This window comes from Syngnathus leptorhynchus, chromosome 15 (genome assembly GCF_054491065.1).
Source record: "Syngnathus leptorhynchus isolate UIUO chromosome 15, UIUO_Slep, whole genome shotgun sequence".
Classification (NCBI taxonomy): Eukaryota; Metazoa; Chordata; class Actinopteri; order Syngnathiformes; family Syngnathidae; genus Syngnathus; species Syngnathus leptorhynchus.
Window position 1 is genome coordinate 7,864,979 of NC_141209.1, and position 25,940 is coordinate 7,890,918.

Consider the following 25,940-nt stretch of genomic DNA (forward strand, 5'->3'; position numbering starts at 1 on the left):
GTTGTGCTAAAACACAACAATCCTTTCCAGAAGGCATTTTGGACAAGTATTGCCATAAAAAGAAAGATAGACTATGTTGTCCTTTACACAAATCTTTTGAGCATCCCTTGCAATTCTTCTCTTTAGAAGCCAAAAAAAAGTTCCCCTCTATATTTAACTCCTCCTCTCTTGCCAGCCTGGGTACTGTTGGCAGCTGAGGTTATCTGAATCTTAGACGACTTGGCCAGCCGAGCGAGACCGCTAACGTTCCTCGCTGACTTGGAGATGACAGCTGAACCATGTCATCATGCTCGGAAAGTCCGGTGACAGCAGACACCCAACCCTTAAGTTGCTCCAAGGAACCACCAACTGCTGACGTAAAGGTGGTCTTGGAGTGAGAGCTTGAGCCAAACTTTCCAACACTTCTGTAGCTACACTTGCTCGCCGTCTCTGCTACAATGTAAATTTAGACAGTGAGGTCAGCGCATAGTCCATTACTATAGTCATGAGCTCGACAATACACTTCATTAGATTCACTTGCTCCAATGAGGTCCAAAAGAGGAGCGATAATAAAAAAGTGTTACAATTGCACATTGTCTCGCTGTTGACTAGTTTTATGAGCCGGCTGCAGCTTCTATAGTCTATTTTTTTAGATCCACCTGCTTTAAGTCAACACTCAACTGTAACACATGGTTTCGTTCAAATGATCTCATTGATCTGCAAGAAGAGGCCTAAAAGCCAACAATTATGTATTTGGATATTTGTTTGATTCAACTGAGAATATGGATCATTTTGAACTTTTGTAGATGCATACCATGTGTTTGGTATGGATTTGATGTACACTGTGAGGACATGAGATACGTTATGTCAGGCCACCGATGTTGTGGTTCATTTGTCTGACTCCCGTGAAGGCAGTGTTGGTTCACTTCCAACTCAGCCGGTGTGAATGTGAATGTGCATGATAGTCTGTCTCTCTTTGTGCCGTGATTAATTGGTGACCTGGTGCCTGCGACCCTGAATAGGATAAGCAATATAAAAAATGAGTATATTATTTTTTTCATCATAAAAGGACTGTCAACTGCTGCTATTTGCAGTTGCTGAGAACCGGCCGACCCTTCAATTTCAGAAATCCGCATATAATTTTTCCATCAAAAAAAATTATTCAAACTACCCAAAAAACTTTAAAAGAAAAAACAACTACTGTTTACCATAAAATATGGGGAAAATATGGAAAAAAAAATTATATTGAAAAAAAATCTATGAATATGCAAATCCATGGGTGTCTCAGATTTCATTCTTGATTTTCTTTTTTAGGGACACTCAAATATACTAATGCAGTATTAAAGTTTAATTACAGTTCATATTTGCATCCGAAACAATTCTAGGCTATAAATACTGTATACAACAATTCAATGAAAATTCTGCTACTCAAAATAGTCCCGTAAACACCATCTGAAACCTTGACACACAAAAAAAAAAAAAAAACTGATGACCCGCCCTGCAGCATAAGTGAATGCATGCACTCTATGGTAATGTTCTTCCTTTAACACTTCTTGGAAAAGATGGACCTTGTTTTGAGAAAAAAATCCACAAAAACCAAAAGAAAGCCAAAAATGTCCCAAGTAACAAATGCATGATGGCAGTCTGAACTTTTGTTTTGTGACAGACACAATTGTAGTGATTAGCCTTTTGAGGTTCACTGACTATTCTTTTACAAGTAGCTTTTTCTTATTATGGGCCAAAACTCTAACCACTTGTCTTTGTTCCATAGCTTTACATATGTACTGCTTTGTACCAAATAGTTGTGGTTAGAAGAGGTCCCTGAATTAAATCTTGGCTATGGCCTTCCAATGTAGATTTCATATCCACTCCTTGTGTTTTCCTGGGTTTTCTCTGGGTATTTTAGCTTCATCTCACACACCCCGCCCCAAAATATTGCATGGTATGTTCATTGAAGACTCTAAATGTTCCTTTACTATGAATGTTTTCTTTGTTTCTTCCTTGCATTTTTCGGGGGGGACCAGTCCAGGATGCCATTCGCCCTATGACAGCTGGGACAGGTTCCAGCTCCCCCACAAACCTAATGAGAACAACCACTACAAAAAATAATAATAAGAAGAATCAAGAGGTTGATTTTAATAATTGACCACACTGACTAGGCCGAACAGGATTTAATTAAATGCAGGTTTGATTATTGTTTTGCACTGGTATATATATATATATCTTATTAGTGTTCATTGCTATTTTAGTTTTGGATTGGCTGATTTATTTTCCTAATGTTCATGCAAACATATCATTAGCGTTGGGTTGAATTCCTGTACCTCCAAAATCATCACTTTCCAGCAGACCCAAAAATCTGCATGTTTGTTCAGCGAGTGTAAAAGCGAGCAAACCACTTTAGATTGCTCATTAATTTTTAAATAAATAAAAATAAATAAAATAATAATAAATAAATAAATAAATATTGATAAAAAAAGTGATAATTATGAAATTATTTACAAAATTTGGACAGCAGGATTACTCCATGTGATGGAGCTTAATCAAGTGTTGCTGACCACATCGAGGTAAACGCCTGGTAAATATAAAGATGTTGGAAACCAAAGCAAACAAAAAGTCACATCAAGCACTACAAGTCACTGAGGAGCTATTATAGATGAGGATGTGACGACTGCACTCACTCTATCCTCTGTGATTCATGCAGTATCTGAGCCAAGAGCAGTATTGTTCTCTTGTGGTCGTTATCAAACTGGATGGGTGTTGTGCTGATGTCATGCTGTTGATGAAGTGAAAGCACATTGCACAGGCCATCTGATTGATAACTTTTGACATTCCTCACCTATCACTTTATTCTGTCTATGTGTGTGTCTGTGCAAGACAGAACAACGGGCGAGTGTTAGGTCACAGGAGGTCACTCCACAGGCTTTATAACCAGATCTACTACTTTTTATGTGTCACCAAAAGATAATCAAATCAAACATTTTCCTTGTCATATTCGGAAGGATGACATATCTTGTGGTATCAAAGAGGAAGGGCGATCCAAAATGAGGTCATGAGAAGAGTATTTTGATGGAAGGCCATAATTCCCACACCCTAAAATGAAGTCATGTGGCAGGAAGCAGCGAGGAAGAGGCTTGTTATGATTTCCCTCTTTACGGTGCATGTAATACATGCATGACCTGTCTGGGCACATGTGTTATGAATCCGAGAAGAAATGTAGGCAATTTGAATAGCAACATTCCCACAGTGACTTGGTAGATGTTTTATATATGTATTGAATAATATTTTTCTTAAGACTTGATGTGGTCATGCAATTCCCAATCTGTACTTTAAGCAACAATTTTATTCCTCCATTTCTCATTAGGGGCTCAATGACTGTGTCTGTCGTCAAAACACTGCTGCCGCTTTACAACACTTTTTTTGGTCTCATCCAAGGAACGTAGTGACGCAGGGCCAAGGCCATAATGGGATTAAAAAGGGAAGCAGTAATGTTATCACTAAAAAAGGTCACGAAAACAGAAAGTATAAGGCATTCGTTTCCTGTGAGCTTGAAGCTTTTATCAAAGTTGCAGACCAGTCTGGGAGGAAAGTGCCTGCATTGATACATCAGTTGATTGCCTTGGTAGATATCGAATAGCGAGTGCTAAATTGCATATTCACTCACTCTAACTGATTGTGCATGCTGTTTGCAACAGGTAAAAAAGTGGAGGAGACAGTCATGTGAAAAACGTTGTCCTCTTAGGAAATTTTGGAAAAGCACAACAAATGCAACAGACGCTCGGTGGCGCACTGGTTAGCGCGTCCGCCTCACAGTGCGAGTTCGATTCCACCTCTGGCCCTCCCTGTGTGGAGTTTGCATGTTTGCATGCGTGGGTTTTCTCCGGGCACTCCGGTTTCCTCCCATATACCAAAAACATGTTTGGTAGGCCAATTGAGCACTCCAAATTGCCCCTAGGTATGAGTGCGAGTGCAGATGGTTGTTCGTCTCTGTGTGCCCTGCGATTGGCTGGCAACCAGTTCAGGTTGAGATAGGCTCCAGCATGCCCGTGACCCCCGTGGGGACAAAGCGGAACAGAAAAGGGATGAATGGATGAACAACAAATGCAAATGAAATTTTAAATGATGAAAATGGAATTGTTAGAAAAAGAGGCAAGCAAAATAACATTCTCATCTATCAAGATATCTAGCTCTCGAGGTATGTATATGCCTTTCTGTCTATCTATCTGGATTATGTAGAATGAAAGGATGAGTGATGCTCTAGGTGTTTTAGAGGATACTGTGACGAAATTGTGGAGCGAGTGATTGTGGAAGTGAATTCATCAGATCAGAAGCGCCACGGCTGAAAGTGTTGAACCTAAAAGGTTCTGGTACTGGTACTGGTGTCTACAGTGAGGAGGATGGGATGGAGATAGAATTACACACAGCAGCGTCTCTGAAATGCCGCCCTCTTCTGGTCATGAATTGTCATTACATCAACAACAACCGACTGTTGAAGGGCAAACCCAAACCCCGCCTGCGCAAATTGATTGGTGGAATTTGCGAGCTTCGCAATCTCATTGGATATTTTGACGTCAACGCCATGACGAATAAGGAAATAAGTGGAAGAAAAGCATCGCAGGTGAGAAGCGTGGGTCATGTGTTTTATTCTCCTTCTTTACGGTTGCTGTATAATTTATTCTGTTTATTTTCACGTTGTACTCGGTTTGTTGAATCTATGCCCCGCCATAATTTGCAGCCTTTACTAGCTAATGCGGCATAAGTGAGGAGTAAACTTTAGCTTCATAATGAAATCGACTGCACGTTTCACAGTTCACATAAAAATTATAATCATATAGGCAACCCTTTTTAAAGTTATTTATGCAGTTGGTGTCTATATAGCTACTTTTAGATTGCAGAACGTATGTGTGCATCCAGTCAATGTTGAATAGACAGTCTGACTAAATCGTTTATGTACTTTTTCTTGCCATTAGATAAATAAATAAATAAATAAATAAATAAATAAATAAAACTCGATTTGCAATTCGTTATTTACATGTCATTAAAAATATGTCAATACGATGGGACATTTTAAATTGGAAGGATTTCGGACGCTTGGTGCTTCCGTGGAAAGTGTTGTACTGCATGTTGTACTTTATTATGCCAAGAGATGGCGCGCAAGTACCTTGGACATAAATGCATCAGCCTCACAGTTTGATACTAGTAAAAGCTGTCCACAGGGATGGAAGCCTGTGCAGCACTTTTAGTTAAATATACAGGACGTCTGCAAGAAACGTCTCTACAATTTAAGCGCGAATAAATAGAAACGCCTCTGGGTGTTGTTACAAAAACAGTGCTAGATATTTCAATTTTCTGTTTCCTGTTTGTTTCTTTTTTTTCTTTTTGTTTATCCAACACTGTCTATGGCCCCATATGTTTCTTGTACAGTGCACAAACTGGTGAATGTGGCGTTGGAAGCATTCTATACTTCCTCCTGTAATTTTCCTAAATGTGCGTATCAGAATTTGCTTTAACAAACTACGATACACATTGTGTGTTTTCTTCAAGAGCAACCCATTTTGTAGGGTTGATTGAATGGAAAGTATTTTATTGACAGCATGAAATACACAAATACAATATGAATAAAATCTTTGATGACCAGTGAGTAGAACAAATCTGATTAACATAATTTATGAGGGTCCATGTTTCCTCTATTAACATTTCCAGAAATTGTGGTCTCCAGTCATGGAATCAGATTTTATTTAATCTTTCTGTTTTTATTCTCGCAGTGTATATTTAAACGAAATGGCTGCCTCGGGGAAGCTTGCATCTTTCCGCTTGCCTCCCTTGCCTACTGTTGGTGAGCTCATAAAACTGTACCACCTGCGAGCGGAGAAACAGCTTTCCCAAAACTTTCTTTTGGACTTAAAGCTCACAGGTTGGTCACACTACCACGCATGCTGTCCTTTTCTTACACTGTCTGCATTGCACCAATACCTGCTACTTCCTATTCCTCATTATTTTGTCTACACCAGTGCACTTGAGTGCACAGCTCCACACAGCCGTGTTTCCAGAATTCAAGCAGACAGGCTTTCTTGTGTGGGTCATGTTGAGGAGATCTACTAAACTGAATAAAGCTAGTCATCAGCGTTTGTGGAGTTTAATATGATTATATGTAATGCACTGCAGGTCTAATGTGCCTTTTTGTTATTGGGCAAGGTGACTGTTAGATTAATGGATCTCATCTTCATAGCGCATATCTTGCATTCCATTCTATTCATGGACATTTGGACACGCAAGACTGATGATTGAAACCTGTTGCATAATTTGTTGACCTCTACTCGATGTGTTATTCACTTCTTACGTGCAGAACGGTATTAAGTTGATCATCCATCTCTCCAGACAAACTAGTGCGACAAGCAGGAAATTTGAACAATGCCCACGTGTGCGAAGTGGGTCCGGGTCCTGGGGGCCTGACCCGGTCCATTCTGAACGCCGGGGCAACGGACCTGCTCGTGGTGGAGAAGGATTCCCGCTTCATCCCCGGATTAAAGGTATGAGTCTCTTCACTCGAGATGGGTAAATGTAAATGCACCAGCATCTCAATGTCATTGGCTCCTTGTCAACAAAACACTCGTATCTGTCCATTTTGAAGATATTTTGATTCAGTTGTTTTCTTCTGCTGCTTCATTGCTACCCGCCACCTGGAGAGAGACTGATGAGCTCCATTTTTTTCAGTGAATGGCCTGTCATATTTCTAATTGGATGTTTCTCGTAACTCTGTTTCCTCAGCTGCTATCTGAAGCTGCACCAGGCAGGGTGAGAATTGTCCATGGTGACATTCTTACCTACAGAATGGAGAGAGGATTCCCAAAAAGTATTTGTCAACCATGGGAGGAGGGTGAGATTATTTAACTGAACAAGTGTATGATCTATTTTGCCAGCAAGACACGTCTCAGTCAATTCTCAAATTAATTCAATAAAGAAGTAATTGGCTAAACTAGCTTTCCTTCTGATGTGGGATGAACATGCAAAATAAGGCTGCAATTGCTGAAAATGGGCAGCCCGGTGGAAATGTTCTTCCTATGCTTGTGTGTTTTTTCTCCGGCCGGCTACCTCCCACATTTAAAAATCTGCGTGGTCGGTTAATTGGAGAGTCCACTTTGATCATAGTATGAGCATGAATGATTGTCGTGACGATGTGCACCGAAAATGGTGATTTGCAAAGAAGAGAGTATCAGAGGTTGCATGTCACCTGACTGTAATCACAGATTATTTCCAAATTGTATGTTCAATTTTAGAGCTTAAACTGCACTCTATTTTTTATTTTATTTGCAAGCTGACATGTTACCTGCCTAATGTAAGCCCTAATGTGTGTGTGTGTGCGTTCCGCAGAGCCACCAAATCTTCACATCATAGGCAATCTACCCTTCAATGTTTCCACCCCCCTCATCATCAACTGGCTGGAAAACATAGCCAACAGAACCGGGCCTTTTGCCTTTGGGCGTACCCAGCTTACTCTGACCTTCCAGAGGGAGGTCGCAGAGGTGTGGCAAATGTGTGAATAAGTAGCAACTATATGTATATTGGAGGTCCCAAGCAGTCACAATAAATTCCTCAACTAACCAAAATTACAACAAAAAACAATTGGACCCTGATTGTGTGACTAAACTATATTTCCTTTCCAAAATTTGTCTGGTTACTATGCCAATGACTAAGAAATGTGTCTTCTCAAACATGTATCTTGTGTTGTTGTCTTCTCCAACCAGAGGTTGATAGCCAGCACAAAGAGCAAACAGAGGAGCCGTCTGTCCATCATGGCTCAGTATCTCTGCACCGTCCACCACCGTTTCACCATCCCCGGAAAGGCCTTCGTCCCCAAACCGGAGGTAGGAGTTTCAAATTGGCTCTTCTTTGCTTTCGGTGCAGTGTCAAACCAAGCGCAAAATCGTTTCTATTTTCTTACTGAGGCAGTGTGTTTAGTAATCTCCATGGAGTCATGAGTGCTGCCCCCTCAATAATCATCATCTGATGTGTTTGCTTAAGCGTAGAAAATCCACACATGCCTCCTCAGGGGCGTGTTGCTGAAATAGCATTTCATCTTTCAGAACACATTTGATTTATTTATTTGTTTTATTTTTCAAAAGTTCCATGTTTATTTCACTCGGTTGTAAAATTATGGCTGCAAGGTCATCAACGCCAGATGGACGTGTTGTTATTTTATCATGCTTCTTCCTGGAGGACAATTGCGGGACCTCAATTTTAAATGTGTGGCCTTCTTCATCTGGACCCGTGTTGTCATCGCAAGTCCCTTGTCATATCACCATCACTCATCCCTTCTTCACCCTTCTTGCTTCAAGCCTTCATTAGGACTGTGTTGAATCACTTTTGTCTCTGTTCTGTCTTTGGACCATTTCTGGGACATAATGATGCCTGGTGGGTATTTGAGATGTGGCACCCTAACGCTACTGCGTCTCGTAATGAGGCCCAAGTTCTTTTTTAGGCCCCATTTTCTGCCTCTGTCTTTTAGCCTGTGCGTGGATCAGCCATGGAAAAAAGATTGGAGTGCTTGCATAACATGGGAATGCATGATGTTTTTGCTTCATTTTCCAGGGTCAGGATTTATAGTAAGACAAGAGGGAAAACTTTGCTTTCATCAAAAAAAAAAAAAAAAAAAAATATATATATATATATATATATATATATATATATATATATATATATATATATATATATATATATATATATATATATAATAGGCAGGATGACTCGGAAGGTTCCTTACTACCTGGTACAAATAGAACCATGTTTTTTTTCAGTCTCCGGATTAAAGGACAGGTATAAAGTTGACGTCACGAATGGTCTTTTGGTCCCTTGAAGATACTGTGGATCTTTAGGACCCACTCTTGATAAATAAATTATTCAGAAATGTTGTTAATTGGACCAGGGCCGATTTTTCATTCTCTTAGAAGAGATGGCTCCCGATAATTATTTCATCACAGTCAGTGGCCACTTAGCACCTTACTTTGAATCTTGCTGTAAATGTACACAAACATGCACACATACGTAGAATACAAACAAACATGATTACAGAGGGATAACACTGCAGATTCAGCACCTCCGACATCCCCACACAAGCCATTTTTCCCGCTCTAAATGTTTTAATGGGCACTTGGTGGGAATGATATCATTAGGAAAGATGATGGTGGTTTGATGAGCAAACCCCCTGCTGCTTGTGCCCTACAAAAGATCACGACGCTCGGAGTGAGTTAATGCGTGTGTACGCCCTAGACACTATAAATGGAGTGAAGACCTGCTCCTTCTCAGCTTCACAGTGTGTTTGTTGGTACTCTACTCTGTCCAGAAGAACATTGGTGAGGTCAGAGGTCACCGATGTCGGGTGACTGGCAGGGCCTGGCTCGCAATCTTTGTGGTAGTTCATATCAGAGGTGTTTGATGAGGAGGAGGTTGAGGTCAAGTTCTTCCACAGAACTCATCCAAGCATGTCTTTATGTACCCTGCTTGTGCACTGGAGCACAGTAATGCAGAAACAGAAAAATAAAAAAGGTTCTTCCTCGCTTCAAAAATAATTTTTCAAAATGAAGAGTTGTATTCCAGGATTTTTGTCTGTCTGTAGGTGTACCTCTTGTGGTATATCTTAAAAAGCTCATTTTCTTTTGGACTCATGTATTATTTTCGGTGAGCAGTGAAATTAGTTTTTCTTGTAAAATCTCAAAATAATCTCACTGGTCGGTTGCTTTTTGCCAATTGCTTGAGTGAAAGTAACTTTTTTTCTGCATCATTCCAAACACATTATATTGTTTGACAATATGATAAGGAAAGGAAATAATAGAAAGTCTGACATGGCTTGAACACGATGCATATTTTATACAACGAAAAGGCTGACAAAATGGTTAAAGTAAATTTCCTGTTAGGAAAATTATTATTGTGATTTTTTTAAAGGTTGGAGCAGGAAATATGTTGTTGCTGTTGTGTGGAGCTTGTAGATGGGAGCATTATGCAAAAAAGTAGACCAATGCTTAGCAAGCAAAACATTCCAGCTTACTCATGAGAATTAATTTTCAAACACATATGCACTGATGAATGCCTTCACGTTCCAAGAATGTTTAAACTGCAATATACGTCCTTTAGCACGATGTTTCCCAACCTTTTTTTTGGGCCGCCAGAATTACTCAAATAATGATAATGTCATCTAAATTTACTGACAATTTGATGAATTGATTGAGATGAACAAAGCTATATTTGTAAATAACAAATTATAATCTTTGGGTGAGCCAAAAAAATCATATGTATCCAAGCCAATTCTTCTGTTATAAAATTGAAGAATATCCACTTAGCTGAATGTGTGCCGCACACCTATAGCCAATAAATCGGCTCACTGGTCTAATTGTTGGCATTATCTCTTTGCCTCTGAAGCTGTGGGCTCACTATTGTGTTAATGATGAGGGATTTGCTCAAATTGACACACAAGAGGTATTTGTTATTGTGCGCTCTTGGCATGCCTGAATCTGAGTCTCATGGTTCTGCTGTAGTAGGCCTGGCAATTGAGGCTATCCTTAAACGGACTGGTGAATAATTTATACGAACTGGCAATAGTAACATTACCTGTACAATGAAACACAAATGAGATTAAATACGAGAGCTGTAAAATATTGTGGTGGTTCTCACCTGAGGGGGGGGGGGTGGCTTTTAAATGCCCACTCTCTGCCATAGTTTGTGTTGCCAATGACGATTCTCAGCTAGTAAGCAGGTGCGACGACACTGTACATATGGCAATTCAGTGAATTATGAAATATTTCAAAGTGGTTTGATATTGTGCACTCACCAAAAAGCAATGGAGCTTTCTAGCGTCCACTCAAAGGTTGATGGAGTGGTTGGATATGAAGCCAACAATGTAATGAGGATGCAATTGTTGATTCCTCTTTGCATGAGCACTTGCCAATTTTGAGATAAGAGGGTATGATAGTCCTCCCTATTTTATCCTTCAGCCTTGTTCTCCTTGACCCCAGCTGCTTGCGTCTTGTTGAGTGACTGAGATTGCCCTTGAGGGTTTCGGAGAGTCGCGATTGGTCGATTTTCCCTCGCGGCATACACCCGAGGCAGATCACACCTGAGCCCCCCTTTCCTGTTTTTTCTCTTTTTTTTATTCACACTCCTCTGATGCATTCTCACAGTCTGATCTTTGAATCTGTTCAGTTAAATCTCTGGGTGTTAAGCTTGCTGGCCATTTTTGTCCACGTTGCTTTCTTTATTTGAACCATTTTAGCCATCTTCTACGTTGAACTGAGGGGAGGAGCTTCGTTTTAATCGTAAAAAGTGCTTTGCCGCCATCTTGTTTGATATTTATGCAATTATAAACATTTTACTATTCATGACAGTATCCCTTGCGAGTGCAGACACATACACAAAATACACACAGTGTTGGTGTCTACTTGCTTTTGTAATCATAATAATTTCTCATTTATATTCTGGTCATGGGTCAAGAGGAACCCATCAAGCCATCGGTACGTCTATACGGAGCCATCCAGATTAATTTCCACAGCCCCCTTTACATAGAAATGAGCGAATTGGCAAAGAATGTACCTGTGTTCATGAGCAGAATATGTTTCAGTCAGCTTCAGACTGTGACAAGTGGCAGTATAAGACATGCAGTAGATGCTTCATCACGCGCAACATGCCTCCATAAGCTCTTCGGGAGGTCTCCACAGTTGTTCCCCAATAATTAAAAATAGGGGTGGTGAGGTATGTATTTACATGCAAACTGGTGAATTTAAAATCCAAAGACAACATTTATAACAACAGTGCAAATGGGGCCTTATTTGAACATTTTGTGGAGGAAACAGTCGAAGAGAGCAGAGAGCAGATTTTTACATGTGCTTTACAACCATTGGGAGTTTGAACATTATTGCCTGATATATCAAACTTTGTGAGGCCTTAAATCTTTAAAATTGTTCAAGTCTGAGACAGTCATAACTTATAGCCTCCGCGCATTATGTCCTAAGTAAGAAAGTTTTGTGTAATACGTTTTTTTTTTCACCCTTTGGAAATACTTTCCTAATTTTATACAATTACATTCTAAAGACGACCTACATTTGCTCATTACAAATGAGTAAGGAAAATTACCCACATGGCTAAGCCTCATTTGCAGAATCAGCCAAAAGGCCGCCTCATGACAAGATGGATCAGATTGGAGATGGAGGCATACCTCCGACAGATGGTGGCCTGTCTGGGCTGGTCGTCAGCCCGGTCTTGAGTAATGGTTGCACTGGGCGGCTCAAGCCAGCTAACTGAGCCTCGCAGGCGGAAAGCCCTACAGATGTTCGCCTTGTACACAGTCATCAGCTAAGACCACGGGCCAGATGAACTGAGCCTAAATTGAATTTGTTAATGCCGCATTGAACATCCATTAGAGCTGGTGACTGTCCAGGGAGGATGCAGATGCATTCAGTTCAGTTATATTTTGGTTTCCCTCCCAGCTATGCCGTTAGCACGTATTCCAACCTAGTATTTATTATCTCTTAAATTCAGGAGGGTGAAACAATGTAGTGGCAGACACAGTGATGGATACCTTTGCTGTGACCTGATGTTGCCCAGCTCTGGCTTAAAGAGCAAGAGCGCAAAGTTATTCGGTGGGACAGCACGCTTTTCTCACCGCCTACCGTGCACACGCTCCACGGCCACCGCAATTCATCCTGGCCTCCAACTGCCTCGTAAAACGGGTCAAACGTGGTATCAAGAGGATCGGGGAAAGTTATTTTCAGGGACCTGTGCCAGCACATTAAACGCCTGAGGCTTTGGTCTTGTTAGATGGTAAAAAAAAAAAAAAAAAAATACCGTTCTCCTCCTCCAACCGTATCACCTGAAACAGAATGCAGCACTTAGCAAAATGGTGTTTTAAAGTTGGCATCACACAGTTCAAAACCTCAGGAGTGATGTTGCCATACGACGTGCAGCAAACGTATAGTCTTGATTTGTGCGGCATAGTCGTCCTTCTTAAATCCATTTCCATATTAGAACCAGAACACAAACCACAGAGATTGAGCCAAAGCATCAACAATTTGTATCCATTTAGCGTCGCCTGGCTACCAAATCCTTCCAGCCACACGTGTTGCCCTGTGCTGAAATATTGAAGAGTCTCCTCTGGAAGTGTCACAGTGTATTGTTTTCTTACACGTAGTCCCTTTGTCATCCCCGTAGCTTTTACTGCCTTCCTCAGCAGTTTACTGTGTTGTCAAGGTCGCTGCCATGGTTCCCCAGCTTTGCATGTGCACTGGGGCCAGGAGTAGCTCCAAACAAAGGAAGGTCACCCCCCCACCCCCCTCCTTCCCCTGGCATTGATAAGAACATTATATCTCTAATATGATCATTAGCAAGCAGAGCATCAGCCCAAAACAAAGAGCGGCACATTAAGTGCGGTGACACACGAAGGCTATTTACTTCATCTTTCGAGTGTATTTTGACCATTGCACTGTTAAATGGACACGCGGATGAATGTCTTTCTCATCCTTGCCAGCCTGAATGGTGGATTGTGCTATCTTTGCCTCTGCGCTTTCTGTTGGTCTACATAATCTCAAAGGGTATTTGTAGATCAAGAAGGCAAACAAATAGTGTAGGTTCAAAAGAGAGGCCACCGCTCACGAGTGTCTAGCTTTCGCTACCCCCTCGTCTAAGTTCATGTTCAGATCTGTCATTGTGGCGATTCAAGGTGGGAGTCTTTGATGGAGAATGTAGGTTAAATACACAGAGGAGCAGATCTTATTCGTGTTTTCCCCACGAGAGGAGCAGCTATTTGAGCTGCACTCGTGTTGCATAACCACAAGGAGTGGGAGAATGTGAGAGAGCTATGAATATTCTGTGTTGGTTTCAGGAAATTCCTCTCACTTTGATGCTGCTCTTGCTCTGATCAATTGTAATAAAAGGCTAGTTGTTTGTAATTTTCCTACCATTCATACAGGCTTTTAAAAATATATATTGTTGTAAGGAATTTTAGTTTAGAGGTGTGTCAATTAATTGATTATTAAATTGATCAATAATGATTTTTGATAATCGTTTGGTTAGACAACTTTTTGAATTGTCCATATCCTCAGAATTTCAGCTTGTCAACAGGAAATATTCACCAATCTCTGTCATTCTTCATAAAAAGAAGCTGATTATCTTAATGTTGAATCAAAATACAATGATTGGAATTTGGAATTTTTCCAACATGTTACGGACCAGAGCATTAACTGAATCAAAAATATTATTTTTTTTGTACTATTAATCTTAAATGATGTCCTTTTTTTTTTTAAATAAAGAGATACAAGTAATTTTTTTTTTATCCGATTCATTGATCACCAGAATAATCAATTATTTTAATAATCTCCAGTTGCAGCACCTTGTCAAATGCTCTTTACATAGATAGGACAAATACAAAATTCATCTCCCCAGCTGCCTTTAAATCCATGCAAGGTTATTATTCATGCTGTCATCTCGGTGAGGAAACGCTCAGTGAGCTTGGGTGCGACATTCCGAGTAGAATTCTTTTTTTATCAAAAGCCATTTGCACATGGCGATGTATTATGGATGCATACAGTCAAACCGATGCCGCCGCTCCCCAGGGTGCTGCGCTGCGTAAGAGCAGCCTGACTGGCCGGCTGCACTCAGCACAACCGGTACCATCCGACAATCTGTACATTTGGCCAGGCATACAATACTTCACCCTTATTGGCCGTGCACATAGTAACAGACCACCCACCAACAGGCGTGTTGCTTTCATAAAATAGTTTTATTAGTACAAAATAGAACTACTTGCACAAGCACATTGAGACAACTGTTTCACACAACCTGTGAGCTGCTCGTCACAATTATGCTCTGGCAAAGTAAGAAGTGCTAAAGCATCCACAAAAATAAGCTGCAGTTTATCAAAAAGATAAATCAATGCATCGGTACAGTTTCTATGCACATTTGTAACTTTTTAAATTCATAGGACCACTTTGCACTCGGGCCCATTTCTAAGCTAATGCAATTGCGTGCTGATATCAAGCTGCACAGACACACAAAAAAGAGGAACCTCTCGCTCGTAACTCCCTGCCGGAGCGCTCAGACGTCACCCCCCCCCCCCCTTTTTTTTTTTTTTCCCCCCCAGAGTGCCACTTGCGTAGTGTTTGTACTGGTGCAGGGAGCTTGAAATGCTCAACCATTGGAAAAAAACTACTCTCAAAATAGTAACACAAAAAAGGTGCATTGGCGTACTCTTCTTATAAAGAAGATATGGTATGATCATGGTATTATATCTTCTTTTGGAACAATCGGAGAGAATTCCAAGTCCCTCAGCATAAACAAACACGTAGATACTTGTGTACAGCTGCCATCGACCTCTTGAACACTCCTAAATGAATACATCGGTTTAGAAAATACCACACTCATGTCCCCCCCCACACTCATGCTTAGCGAATCTTACTGTGCTTTGGGAAATCAGAAATAAAGAGGATTTCAAATAACCCTCAAAAGCCGCCCTGGACTGCACACAAGCATCTAGTTGACTTGAGACTTAGTCTGGCAGAATAAATCCATAAAACATTCGCTAATGTACAATTCATATACAAAGAACGCATTAGAAAAATAAAGATAAACCATTCCGGATAGTCATAAAATGTCATCATGAGACTACAGTATTTGGCACATTCTTGAAACGCAAACAACGTTAGTATTACTTCATGATATGGCACATTCTTCGCGTTTTATTTTGTTTATTGCATTGCTTCTAGTGCCAGGGCACTGAGTTATTGTCAGCAAGCCAGCTCTGTTATAGATGCTGGGGCAAGATGGCGTAGAAACCTGGTCGCAGAGTGCTGCCAGGGCTGGAGATGAAGCCTGTAGTGATGCCTCGCGGTGTGCCGGCAGCGGCCTGCAGGTGGCGAGCTGGGCTTAGCCATCTGCTCCCTCCACAGAAAGCTGAGTGTTTATGAGAAAGCAGGAGGAAACTGTGCGGTCCTGCGCATCACTGCCAAAACCTGTCTCCGTTATAATTTCCAATATTTCCCCACTCCTCCTCGAGAAAAAGAATACACGCACACTGGGACAGCAAAGTGTGAAAGCGCAACAGTGCCTCTGACATTTGAGTAGGTGAAGCGTATGTGTGTGTGTTGGCTCATGCTTTCAACATGCATCAAGAGTTCTGCCGTCAACTATCGCATCCATGTGACGTGTGACGGAAGCGGGACAGAGGATACGTGTTTGCATGTGTGTGGTAGGGAGGACGGCTATAGCCGTCAAATGGCTCCTGTTTAAGAAACAGAGACCTTCTGCAGGTGCACCCTCCATTCTGACACATTTGGAAAACAAGTCACATATGGAGAACGACTCCAACCTTTTGTTACTGCCTGCCAGCCTCATAGCGAGCCGTTCGACCGTGACTCGAGAGGCTTCACATTTGCCTCTATACCACTCCAGCCACGAAATGCATCTAGAAAAAAAAACCCCTAAACAATTCAACATGGACGCTGGCTCTTCTCGCTGGCTAATAAAGGGGATTAGACTAAGTCGTGTACACAGAGGCTCTGATTGAAGCTTATGGAACAATGGGAAGAAGCAAAAAAAAAAAAAAAACAAGAGATGTCCTACCACAAACAAATCACTTGGCTGACAAGCACCGGCCCCTCAGACAATAATTTGGTTTCCATGGTAGCGTGAAGGAGGATAGCAGGATGAAAACATGCAAAAATCAGCATGAGTGTGTGTGTTGGCTGTGTCTGTAAGGACACACAAGTATGTGGGGGAGTAGTGCATGTCTAATGGGGCGCCGGTGTGCCAGAAATGGTTACTTTGGCCAGAATTGGCAGCTTAGCGACGGGGTGCTTTCAGGATGGCGATATGATAACCGCTCACTCCCACATGGTTTGCTCAAAGATTCCATCTTTTTTTTTTTTTTTGCCTTATGCCCCTCTACGTCTCTCTCACATTTCCACCTGCCGAGAGGAGGAGAGCAAGCATCTGTTTGTCTGCATTTACTCAAAACCTGCCCAGCAGCCCACGTCTCCTCCTCCTCTAATGTCTCGACAGCTTTTTCAGGCACAGGCATATTGTGTGGCTATATCACGGACTTCTACCGAACCATCCCCGCTGTCTTAAAACACAGGACAGGCTCCACACGGCATGCTTAGCGGCAAGACATCAAAGTTACTGGAACAGCAAACAAAAATATGGCCTACATATGAAAGGACGTCCAGCTATTGTATTTGTTTTCAATTGAAAGCGCTCCAAAAGATTGTAAATAGCAGCTAAGTGATTGCTTTTTTTTTTTTACTTTTGATTCAAACCTTTGGCGGGGAGGGCGTCACCATCCTTCCTATTTGCTTAATCCGCTCCCCAGGGAACGCTCCCAGTCATTTACCGATGAGCTTGCATTTGGTTAGCGGCCGCCCCTCGGATTGTGCAGCACCTCATCCGTGCTCCTGACGCCTTCGGTGTGTTTGTTCCAAGGTGCTGCTGGGAGATTAAAACCACTGCTTGTGCTTGCAAAACAGAAGAAAGACAGGAGCAAGACACAAGAGCAGCTCATATTTTCCCACCTGTATGGCGCACTCGTCCACTCCTCCCCCTCGGCCTGTAAGCTTACCTACACATAGTCCTGCAGGCTGTAGCCAGTCTTATTGTCCAGCGGGGAGAGAGAGCAATACTGATGCTGGAGCTCTTGTTGGAGCAGCTGTTGCTGCTGTTGCTGCAGTAGCAATTTGTCAGGCGGGGGGAGCAGGACCAAGTCCTGGGGTCCGTGCCTTTTCCCCGAGCAGGACACGCAGAAGATAGAGCCCCCCATTAGGAGGAACCCGGCGGAAACGAAGGCCACATACACGGCGCCCCCGGGCTCAAACTTATTGCTCTCGGGCACGGTAGAGTCCAGGAAGTTGGTGATGACCTCATTGGTAAACCAGGAAGCAGGCACCAGGCACAGAAAGCCGGCGGCGACGAAGCAACCGCCGCTGGCGATGGCCGCGTGCCGCTTGGAGCGCCGCCCCCCTCCCCACCGCGTACACTTGAGTCCCAGGGAAGCCAGGCAGAGCCCCATGGCCGCCAGTACGCAGCACAGCACCATGGTGGTGCGCGCAGTCTGCAAGTACGCCGGAAGCGAAAGCACGGAATACTTGAGCGTGCAGCTGAACATTCCGGTGCTGTACCATGTGCAGTCCATCCACAGTCCCTGCATCTGGGAGATGGCCGTGATGATGTTGGAGCCCACGTCGGCGCTCACCTTCCAGTTGGGCAGCAATGTGGCCACCATGGCGCCCATGATGCCCAAAAGCGCCAGCACAAATCCAAATATCTGCATGCCTGTGGACGCCATGCTCCGTTGTCGAGCCTAAGCCTCGGCCAGGTAGCATTCGTCAAGCGGCTGCCGGTCAAACCTTTGCTTCTTCAGCTCCTGGGCTGCAGCTCCGTTGGTCTGAAGCACAGAGACACAAATGAGAAAAGAGACAGAGTGACTGCCTCGCACTGCCTCCTCTCTCGCCTCATTCAGCTCGACACAGACGCACTTTACTGGCTGCAAACAAAGAACCAGCAATAAGAGCTGACTGTGCCTGACCCTAGGTAAGCAAAACTAAAGGGACGTATTGTGCATGTGTGCATTTTCTATGTCCTCTCCCGTGCCTTCCACCGTGCTGATACCAGAGAGGGAGAAATGACTTTGTGCTATTTGCAACGCTCAATGCCTATGTAGACTTAAAGCTGCAGTGCCCGTCCATACCTTAACACTCATTAAATGGCTTTAATAGCGCTAAAATGTGAGCGCTTTTTACCAACCCTTTTTGAAAGAAAAAAAAACATTCCATTTGGTAAACAAGTTACAGACAACTTTCTCACTCGACTTAATCCAGTGTAAAATATTTTTGAACAGAATTAAGGAAATTGTCTCTGCCCCTAACGGTTGATGATCGCCTTCTTCTTTCCTTTTCCGTCCCCATGAAACGATCGGTCTTACCCTGGCTGCTGCTGCTGCAGAGGTGCCACTGGCGCGTCACGTTGTTGGCGATGATTCCGGTAAACACACATACACGCGTTACGCGCTGAACGACTAGGAGGAGGCGATGTGGACAGCTCAGCCCGGACCTCAGCTCCGTTCGCGACGTCCATCTCCTTAGCAACAGCGGAGGAGAGCACACCCCAGCCCCGACGGACCACACAGGCTGGACAGAAGCCTGCTAGGAAGAGAGAGCCGCGGTGCTCCGGCGCTCTCTCTCTCTCTCTCTCTCTCTCTCTCTCTCTCTCTCACTCTCTCTCTTCTCGATCGCTCCCCCACACTCGACGCCCGCCCCACTCTTCTTTCCTCTCTTTCGCTCTCTCCTCCCCGGTGTGTGCGCGTCTGTCAGTGTGATGTACTTTGTGTGTGCTCCCAACTGCGTGCGCTGCCCGTCAATCAAATGTTCACAAGTTTAACATTCTCCAAACTGTAACCCCCCTCTTTATGATATTCATGTATTTATATAGATGCGAATATTTTGCAAATTTTCTTTGCAAATATTCCGTCGTGAGTCAGTCAGTGAGGAATATTGTGGTTGTGTGCATCACTGGATGCAGCTCTTGTGAATGAAGTGGTTGGTGATTGGACGCCAGTATAAAATGAATTGGACGCCAGTGTAAAATGAACCAAAGTTAAAGAGCTTTATAATTTTTTACCTTGACTGGTCATCTGTTTCCTAATGGCTGTTGTTTTGCATTCATTGCAGAGCATTGAAACACATAAATGAAAAAAAAATGAAGCTCCCCCAGGGAATCATCTCCATCAGGAATCAGTCAGTGGGGGACTTAACCTCCCAGCTGCTCCCCGTACGTGTCTGCTTATCTCTTCAGTAGAAGGCATACAAGAGGGGAGCCGCCTGACAAGGACATTCTGAATTCTTGAATGACAACGAGGACAAATTGTAGGTGCACACAAACATGACCGGTGTACCGATATGCTTTGTTTTCTTTGTATTGTGCTTGATGGCCATATCAGTAAACGCCAACTCCAACCTAATGCTGCAGGCACCAACCATTGCAAGCTGCAACCTCTCCTTTTAAATCGGTTGGTTGCTTTTGATCTGTTCATCTATTGATCTGTTTTTGTGTATGGAGAAAATCATTTCTCCAGTTCCCCTGAAGAGACTTAAGAATTCATTTCAAATGTGCTTCCAAAATCTCAACTAGGATGTTAGCTCTATGCTACCGCAGCTCCCCCCCGGAAATAGAATCTTTCCACTTTTCTTCAGACATGCTCGTGTGTGACCCGTCTCCTTGTAACTGATGAGATCCTAAGTGCTGATACTGGCGTTGCTCCATGGGGAATATAATAAATAAATAACTAGGTTAGAAAAGGAAAGGTGCGAGGAGAGAAAGCGCAAAATGCAGTTGACATACCGTGGGGTAGTGCAGATGTGCCACTCTGCCATGTGTGAAGATTTCACAGGCTATTAAAAGCGTGGTGCCCCTCTTTTCTTTATCACCTCACAGCAGAGCTCTCCTGTCTTTCCGCAGCACAAACCGACCAGTCACGCTATTGCGTGACCCGCATCGGGGTCTTTTATCGTTCAATTAGCGTTTTCCCTCCTTTATGTGTCCCCTCGTGTAATTGGTTCCCGTGCTCGTTGACAGCTAAGGCGCAAAGGTGTTATGTGATTGCTGTTATGTATGTCGCTGATCGCGGAGCATGGAAGTTTTTACCAGGTGTGAAGCTGTCAAATATGAGGATGCGACAATTTGTTAGTTGAGGTTACAAATCTTGTACACTATTAAGAGTGACACCCAAAAGGTTTAAACAAGCCATGAAACGTCTGGAGCAAGTCAGTCGCGTGAGGAAAGGAGTGGGTGGATGGGGTAGGTCTGATGTCCTCGTGCTTGCCCGAGGCCGTTCCAAGGGAAGTACGCTGGGCTGCTTGTACAGGAAGCCAAAGCCCTTCCTCTCCAAATGCCCGCAAGCAACATCAGACGTCACGTATTTTCCGGACTATAAAGCGCGCCTTCAATGAACGGTCCATTTTAAAACGGTGTCCTTATATAAGGCGCACCGGACTATAAGGCGCGCCATTAATGTATCATGTCAGATTTTTAATCCAAATCAAATCATTCTCCATTTTATATTTTTTATTTCAACTTCAGATTGAAGTTCACAAATTATTTTATAATCACAAAATAATGATCCATAGTCTTTTGATTCATGATTCATAGTCTTCAGCGAGCCACTTATGATTTATGATTTATGACACAATGCTTCGGGCTAGTTTAAATTTAGGAATTTGGTCCATATATAAGGCGCATCGGACTATAAGGTGCACTGTCGGCTTTTGAGAAAATTTTAGGTTTTTAGCTGCGCCTTATAGTTCGCAAATTACGGTATATTAAATGAGTGTTGGGAATGTTCATTATCTACACAAACCAGTTCAAAGTTCAGTTCACACATTTCGAAATGAATTTGTTCTGTTCATAGTTCATAATTGAAATTTTATGAACTTAGTTGTTGCCTTCCCCAAATATATATATTTAAAAAAAAGTTGCTGCGAGCTGTTACATTTTGGCATTTTCTCATGCGCCGTGTGACTGTGGCCGGGGTTGCCAAATCCTTTTTCTCCCGCCTTGTTTCCAGTGTTTTTAGTGGGTTTTTATTTGAAATTCTAAGAAGAGAAAACCTGGCATCCTTGACCAAAAATGAACTGCCGTTCAAAACCCTTCATTGGCCCCAGAATGATTGCGTTTACAAAAACCTCGTTCACTGTTAGGTGACTTCAGATGGACTGCGGCCTTCTTTTCTTGAGAGCTTGCCATTTTGGCTTTATGTGGGGGTTGTCTTCTTAAGGTATATTCATGATTAATGTAAGTCTTTTCTGCAACGTCTCAGTGCAATCTTCTCCCACATATTCTGTCCTAGCTTTCAAGCTAGTCCGCCCCCCTTGTTTTTTTTTCTCCTCACTACCAGTTATTATGTAAGCATCCAAGTATTGGTGGTTGAGGTAGCAAGGTGCTTGGTGCCCATGGATTTCTGACGTTCCATATTCGTGACAAATCACACCATCGGGTGAAAAGTCGTTATGATATAGGTGGAAGTGGGAAAGAGCAAAGATCTACCAACTGAGCTTTGGGAAGGTCAAACACATGAAATATAGAAAAGTACAAGTGCGTTGATGTGGATGTGGGGCCTATCTAACACTTCAGGTGGGTTACGAAAAGCCATTATTTATTTATTTGGCCTTCAATCACTTTACTATAGGAATCCTTGCTATCATCTTACGCTTTTACTGTAGTCTGTTGTTACTTTTTCAGCATTTTTTTTTTAATTTCGACCCTTAGCCTACTTGAACACAAAGAATGGATCATTTTAGCTGAGCTGCCTAAAGAACCTAAAGAACATTTGTTTAGCTTACTGACAGCGATGTTTGTTTTTCGTGTTTGTGACCAATTTAGCTCAATGATAAAAGTCAACTGCTCAGAATTTCCTTGCACTATACTAGTATTGATTCCTATCCAACAAACTCATTTCGCCCGTTTTTTTGCCTGCACAAGCCAACACACGATAATTGCATTCACACTATTTCTATATTCTCCGCCTGTGGGAAAATTGGAGCGGAAACAGGTTCATTGCACCTAAAGTTTCGGGCCAGGTGATATGGCGGCGTGTGATTTACAGTGAAGTTTCCTCGCATGCCGAGTTTATCGTTGGGGGAGGATTAATGGCAGGATGCGGTTCATATTACGTAGGTCTACCTAGTGAAGCCGTGTAGCAAGGCCATCCATAAATCATAATAGCAAAGTGACACGGACAAGCTGATGGCTGAAATGCCGCCGCCCATATCGTCTCGATATTGACTTTTCCCCTGTGCTCTTCACTTAAATCATGGCGTGGCGAATATAAATGGCCTAATTATTTTAGCGCAGGCTGGAATCATACGCACGGGTTTCTATTGCTTCCCCGGAACAGATGGTATAGTCTGATCTTGCATCACCAAAGCACTTGGAAACATTTTGCAATTCAGATCTTCACTATATGGTCAAGCTAAATCCCTCTTTTGTGCATGACAGGTGGAAAAATTATTTTCATAAAGCTCTCCGCTGTTACGACAGCCACACTCCTGGTCACTATTATCACCATGTGACAATAAGCCATCTAAATTAAGTCGAGTAATGAGATTTTTACAATCAGGCAAGATTCCGAATGATACAAAATGTTGGAGTGTTCTCTGCATCACTGTCAGCCAATCAGCCTCCACCACTGTTGTCCTATTACAACACTTGACGCTGCGATGAGGAAACACAGGCCTATCTATCGATGTGATAAGAGATAGCGCTGCAGTTTATCAGCACAGCTAAATGCAGCCACAATTGAAAATCCAAACATCTTCTTGGGAATGTCTCACGATTCTTTAGACCACTTTTCTTGTCCTTGCCAGGACAGCTGAGAATGGGTGAATCACCAAATCCAAGACTCCAAGCTTGAGTGGAGCATGAGGTGTTCAGTGAAGTCATGTTAATTTCACCCCTATGTGCTTGTTCTCATGACTAATGGAGGGAGTAAACTCAGCTATCCTTGCCAGTTCTTTCCAATCCAGGACTACTAAGTTATACATGTTTCCCTCTCTAATGGATCTTTGAAAAGCACCCAAAATCCCTTAAAGGGAATGAAATGCATTATGATGATGATGATAACTAATACCACTGATGTTTGTGATGCGTGTGTTTAGCCAGAGCGCAGTCAGTGGACCTTACGAATGCTAAGCTCCTCTGTGTGCTGCCTTGCCAGGTCATTGGTCCCTACACACACACACACTTGCACACACACAAGCGCACACACACATGTATTGCGGATTGTGTGCTAGCACCATTACCCCACGCCACCCCCATTAAGCTATAACATTCATGTCAAACACTGTTTACAAAGGGGGCACCAAATGCGGGATTATGAAATTGTCTTCTGATGTTTCGTGTGATTCCATTCTGATGCTCAGAAGATGAAGTAAGATGATCCTTTAGAGGAAAACAAGCCATCGGGGACAGTTGAGAGGGAGAGCAGGGAGGAGTGTGCGCTGGTTGGTAAAAGCCAGAGCTCCTAAAGCAACTCCGCTGAGTCTGTCACGACTTCTTCAACAGTGTCACGTCAGCTTAGGGCTGACACAGGAAGGATCGAGAGGCAACACCTTCGCTCGCTGTTAAGCGCGAACACCAGTGAGGACTCCCTAAGCAGGAAGCTCCACAATTACAGATGATTGGCAATATTCTGTCAGGTGTCTCAGGCAAAGTGGAAGGAATAATGAATTGTTCCAAATAGCAGTTACTGTTAGCATAAAACCTTCAAGATTCTGCTGAGTCGAGAAAAGCTAGTTGAACAGCTGAAAGTTATTTGGGGTTAATCAGAGGCACCTAAAATGTGTCCCGTTTGCCGATTCCTATTTCACACCAGTTGAGTAGTTAATTCTGTACACAGCCATGTCCAAGTTATTATGAGGGTGTGCACACTTATGCAACTGCATTACTTCAGTGTATTTTTACTTGGACTTTGAAAGGTCATAACGTTATTAGTGGAATAAAATTACAAAAACCTGACATGTGAAAGGGATGTGCAGACATTTGAAATCCACTAGAATGCCAGTTTCCATGCAAAGGCTTGTCGTGAGCAATACAGTAACATGTATTTTTAATATATTTATGGTTATGACTTCACGTAAGCTCCTAACTTGGTCATCTCACGGCAAGTAATAGGGCAGTATTTTCCAACCGCTGTACCCATGGCACATTCGAGAGCCATTCCATTTCACTTAGTTGGTCCTATAAGTATTATTTATTACCTCACTTTGTGTCTTCCTTCACTTCCTCCCTGTATATCAGCATTGTCGTCATCTAAACAAGCTATGATTTCATATTGAGTAATTACATTTGTGAGGAATTAGAGATGAGATTCTCATTATTTCAGTGCATTTGTATTATTTGTATTATTTATTTTTATGACATTTATCTTTGCTGGTGGGCCGTGAGATCTTTCAAATGTAAATCAATGAACGGATGGACTATGAAAAAGAGCAGCTATGCCTAAAACATCATTTGGGCAACAACATTTTAACATTTACCTTAGAAAAAGGTTATTGTGCATTTTAGCTTCTTCCTGAAAATTCACCTAAAAATCGAATACCCCGAAATGTTTGTCAGTCGTCCAGGTTTTTTTTTCGTTTCATAAATTAATAATATAAAGAAGTGGTGAGTCAGCCTGGATGTGCAGGAAAATAGCGAACACAGCTCGGTGTTGTCACTATGACAACTCCGTGGCTACTCTGCGTCATTTTATTTTCAGTTGTCACCTTTGTCCGTTAATCTTTATTCACTTTTTTTGCTTTTCTCTCCCTACCTGCCTGCTGCCACTTTGCTCATCATCTTTTTCTGCAGTGTCTTCTCAGGTCAACGTTACATAGCAATGTGTGTGTGTGCATAGGTGGACGTCGGAGTTGTTCACTTCACCCCTCTGGTTCAGCCTCGCATTCAGCAGCCTTTCAAACTGGTGGAAAAAGTCGTCAGGAATATTTTCCAGTTCCGCAGAAAGCACTGCTACAGAGGAATCGGGTGAGCACCGATGTTGTCGGTCAGCTTCAAACGCAGAAGCATCTCATGAAAGCCCTCCCGTGCTTGTGAACAAGCGGGCCCAAATAACGGCGCGGGGCTGGCTGTGTGAACGAGAGCAGCAATTATTAGTCAGCGAGGTGGCACGGGAACGACGAGGCGGTCAGATTTTATATAACTTTGCCATGTTAGTGGAAGCAACCGACTGGTCATTTATGCACCAGAGCCTTCTGACTTTTGAGGATGGACGTTTAAAATAATTGACTTGATCAACCCACTCTGTGAAAAAAAAATATATATATATTTTTTTAATTGTTTTTACTTGTTCAACTTGAACGGGAATTTCTCTCACAGGTAATTGGGGATTCCAATACAAGCTATAGAATTTTACCATGCATTATAATTTTTAGCTGACGTTTCAG

At 42.5% G+C, this 25,940-nt stretch overlaps 2 protein-coding genes across 11 annotated transcripts in view; one reads left to right on the plus strand and one right to left on the minus strand.

Annotated features, from left to right (window-relative positions):
• Nucleotides 1-25,940, plus strand: part of tfb1m (transcription factor B1, mitochondrial) — a 50,096-nt gene that overhangs the window by 2,649 nt on the left and 21,507 nt on the right. For 6 of the 10 annotated variants that reach the window (XR_015068272.1, XR_015068275.1, XR_015068273.1 and 3 more), the window contains exons 1-7: nucleotides 3,825-4,594; nucleotides 5,742-5,890; nucleotides 6,355-6,506; nucleotides 6,745-6,853; nucleotides 7,348-7,499; nucleotides 7,722-7,841; nucleotides 25,394-25,521. Coding sequence is in view for 1 of the 10 variants with exons in the window: in XM_085931109.1 (XP_085787235.1) it covers nucleotides 5,758-5,890; nucleotides 6,355-6,506; nucleotides 6,745-6,853; nucleotides 7,348-7,499; nucleotides 7,722-7,841; nucleotides 25,394-25,521 (794 nt within the window). In the remaining 9 variants the exon portion in view is untranslated. Of the gene's footprint in view, nucleotides 1-3,822; nucleotides 4,595-5,741; nucleotides 5,891-6,354; nucleotides 6,507-6,744; nucleotides 6,854-7,347; nucleotides 7,500-7,721; nucleotides 7,842-25,393; nucleotides 25,522-25,940 lie in introns of those variants that run through there. The other 4 variants (XR_015068279.1, XR_015068278.1, XM_085931109.1 and 1 more) reach the window with 4 other exon arrangements.
• On the minus strand, nucleotides 17,570-18,298 carry LOC147045483 (claudin-20). The gene has a single exon (XM_085932272.1). The coding sequence runs from the start codon at nucleotides 18,290-18,292 to the stop codon at nucleotides 17,570-17,572; it is 723 nt and encodes a 240-aa protein (XP_085788398.1). The 5' UTR covers nucleotides 18,293-18,298.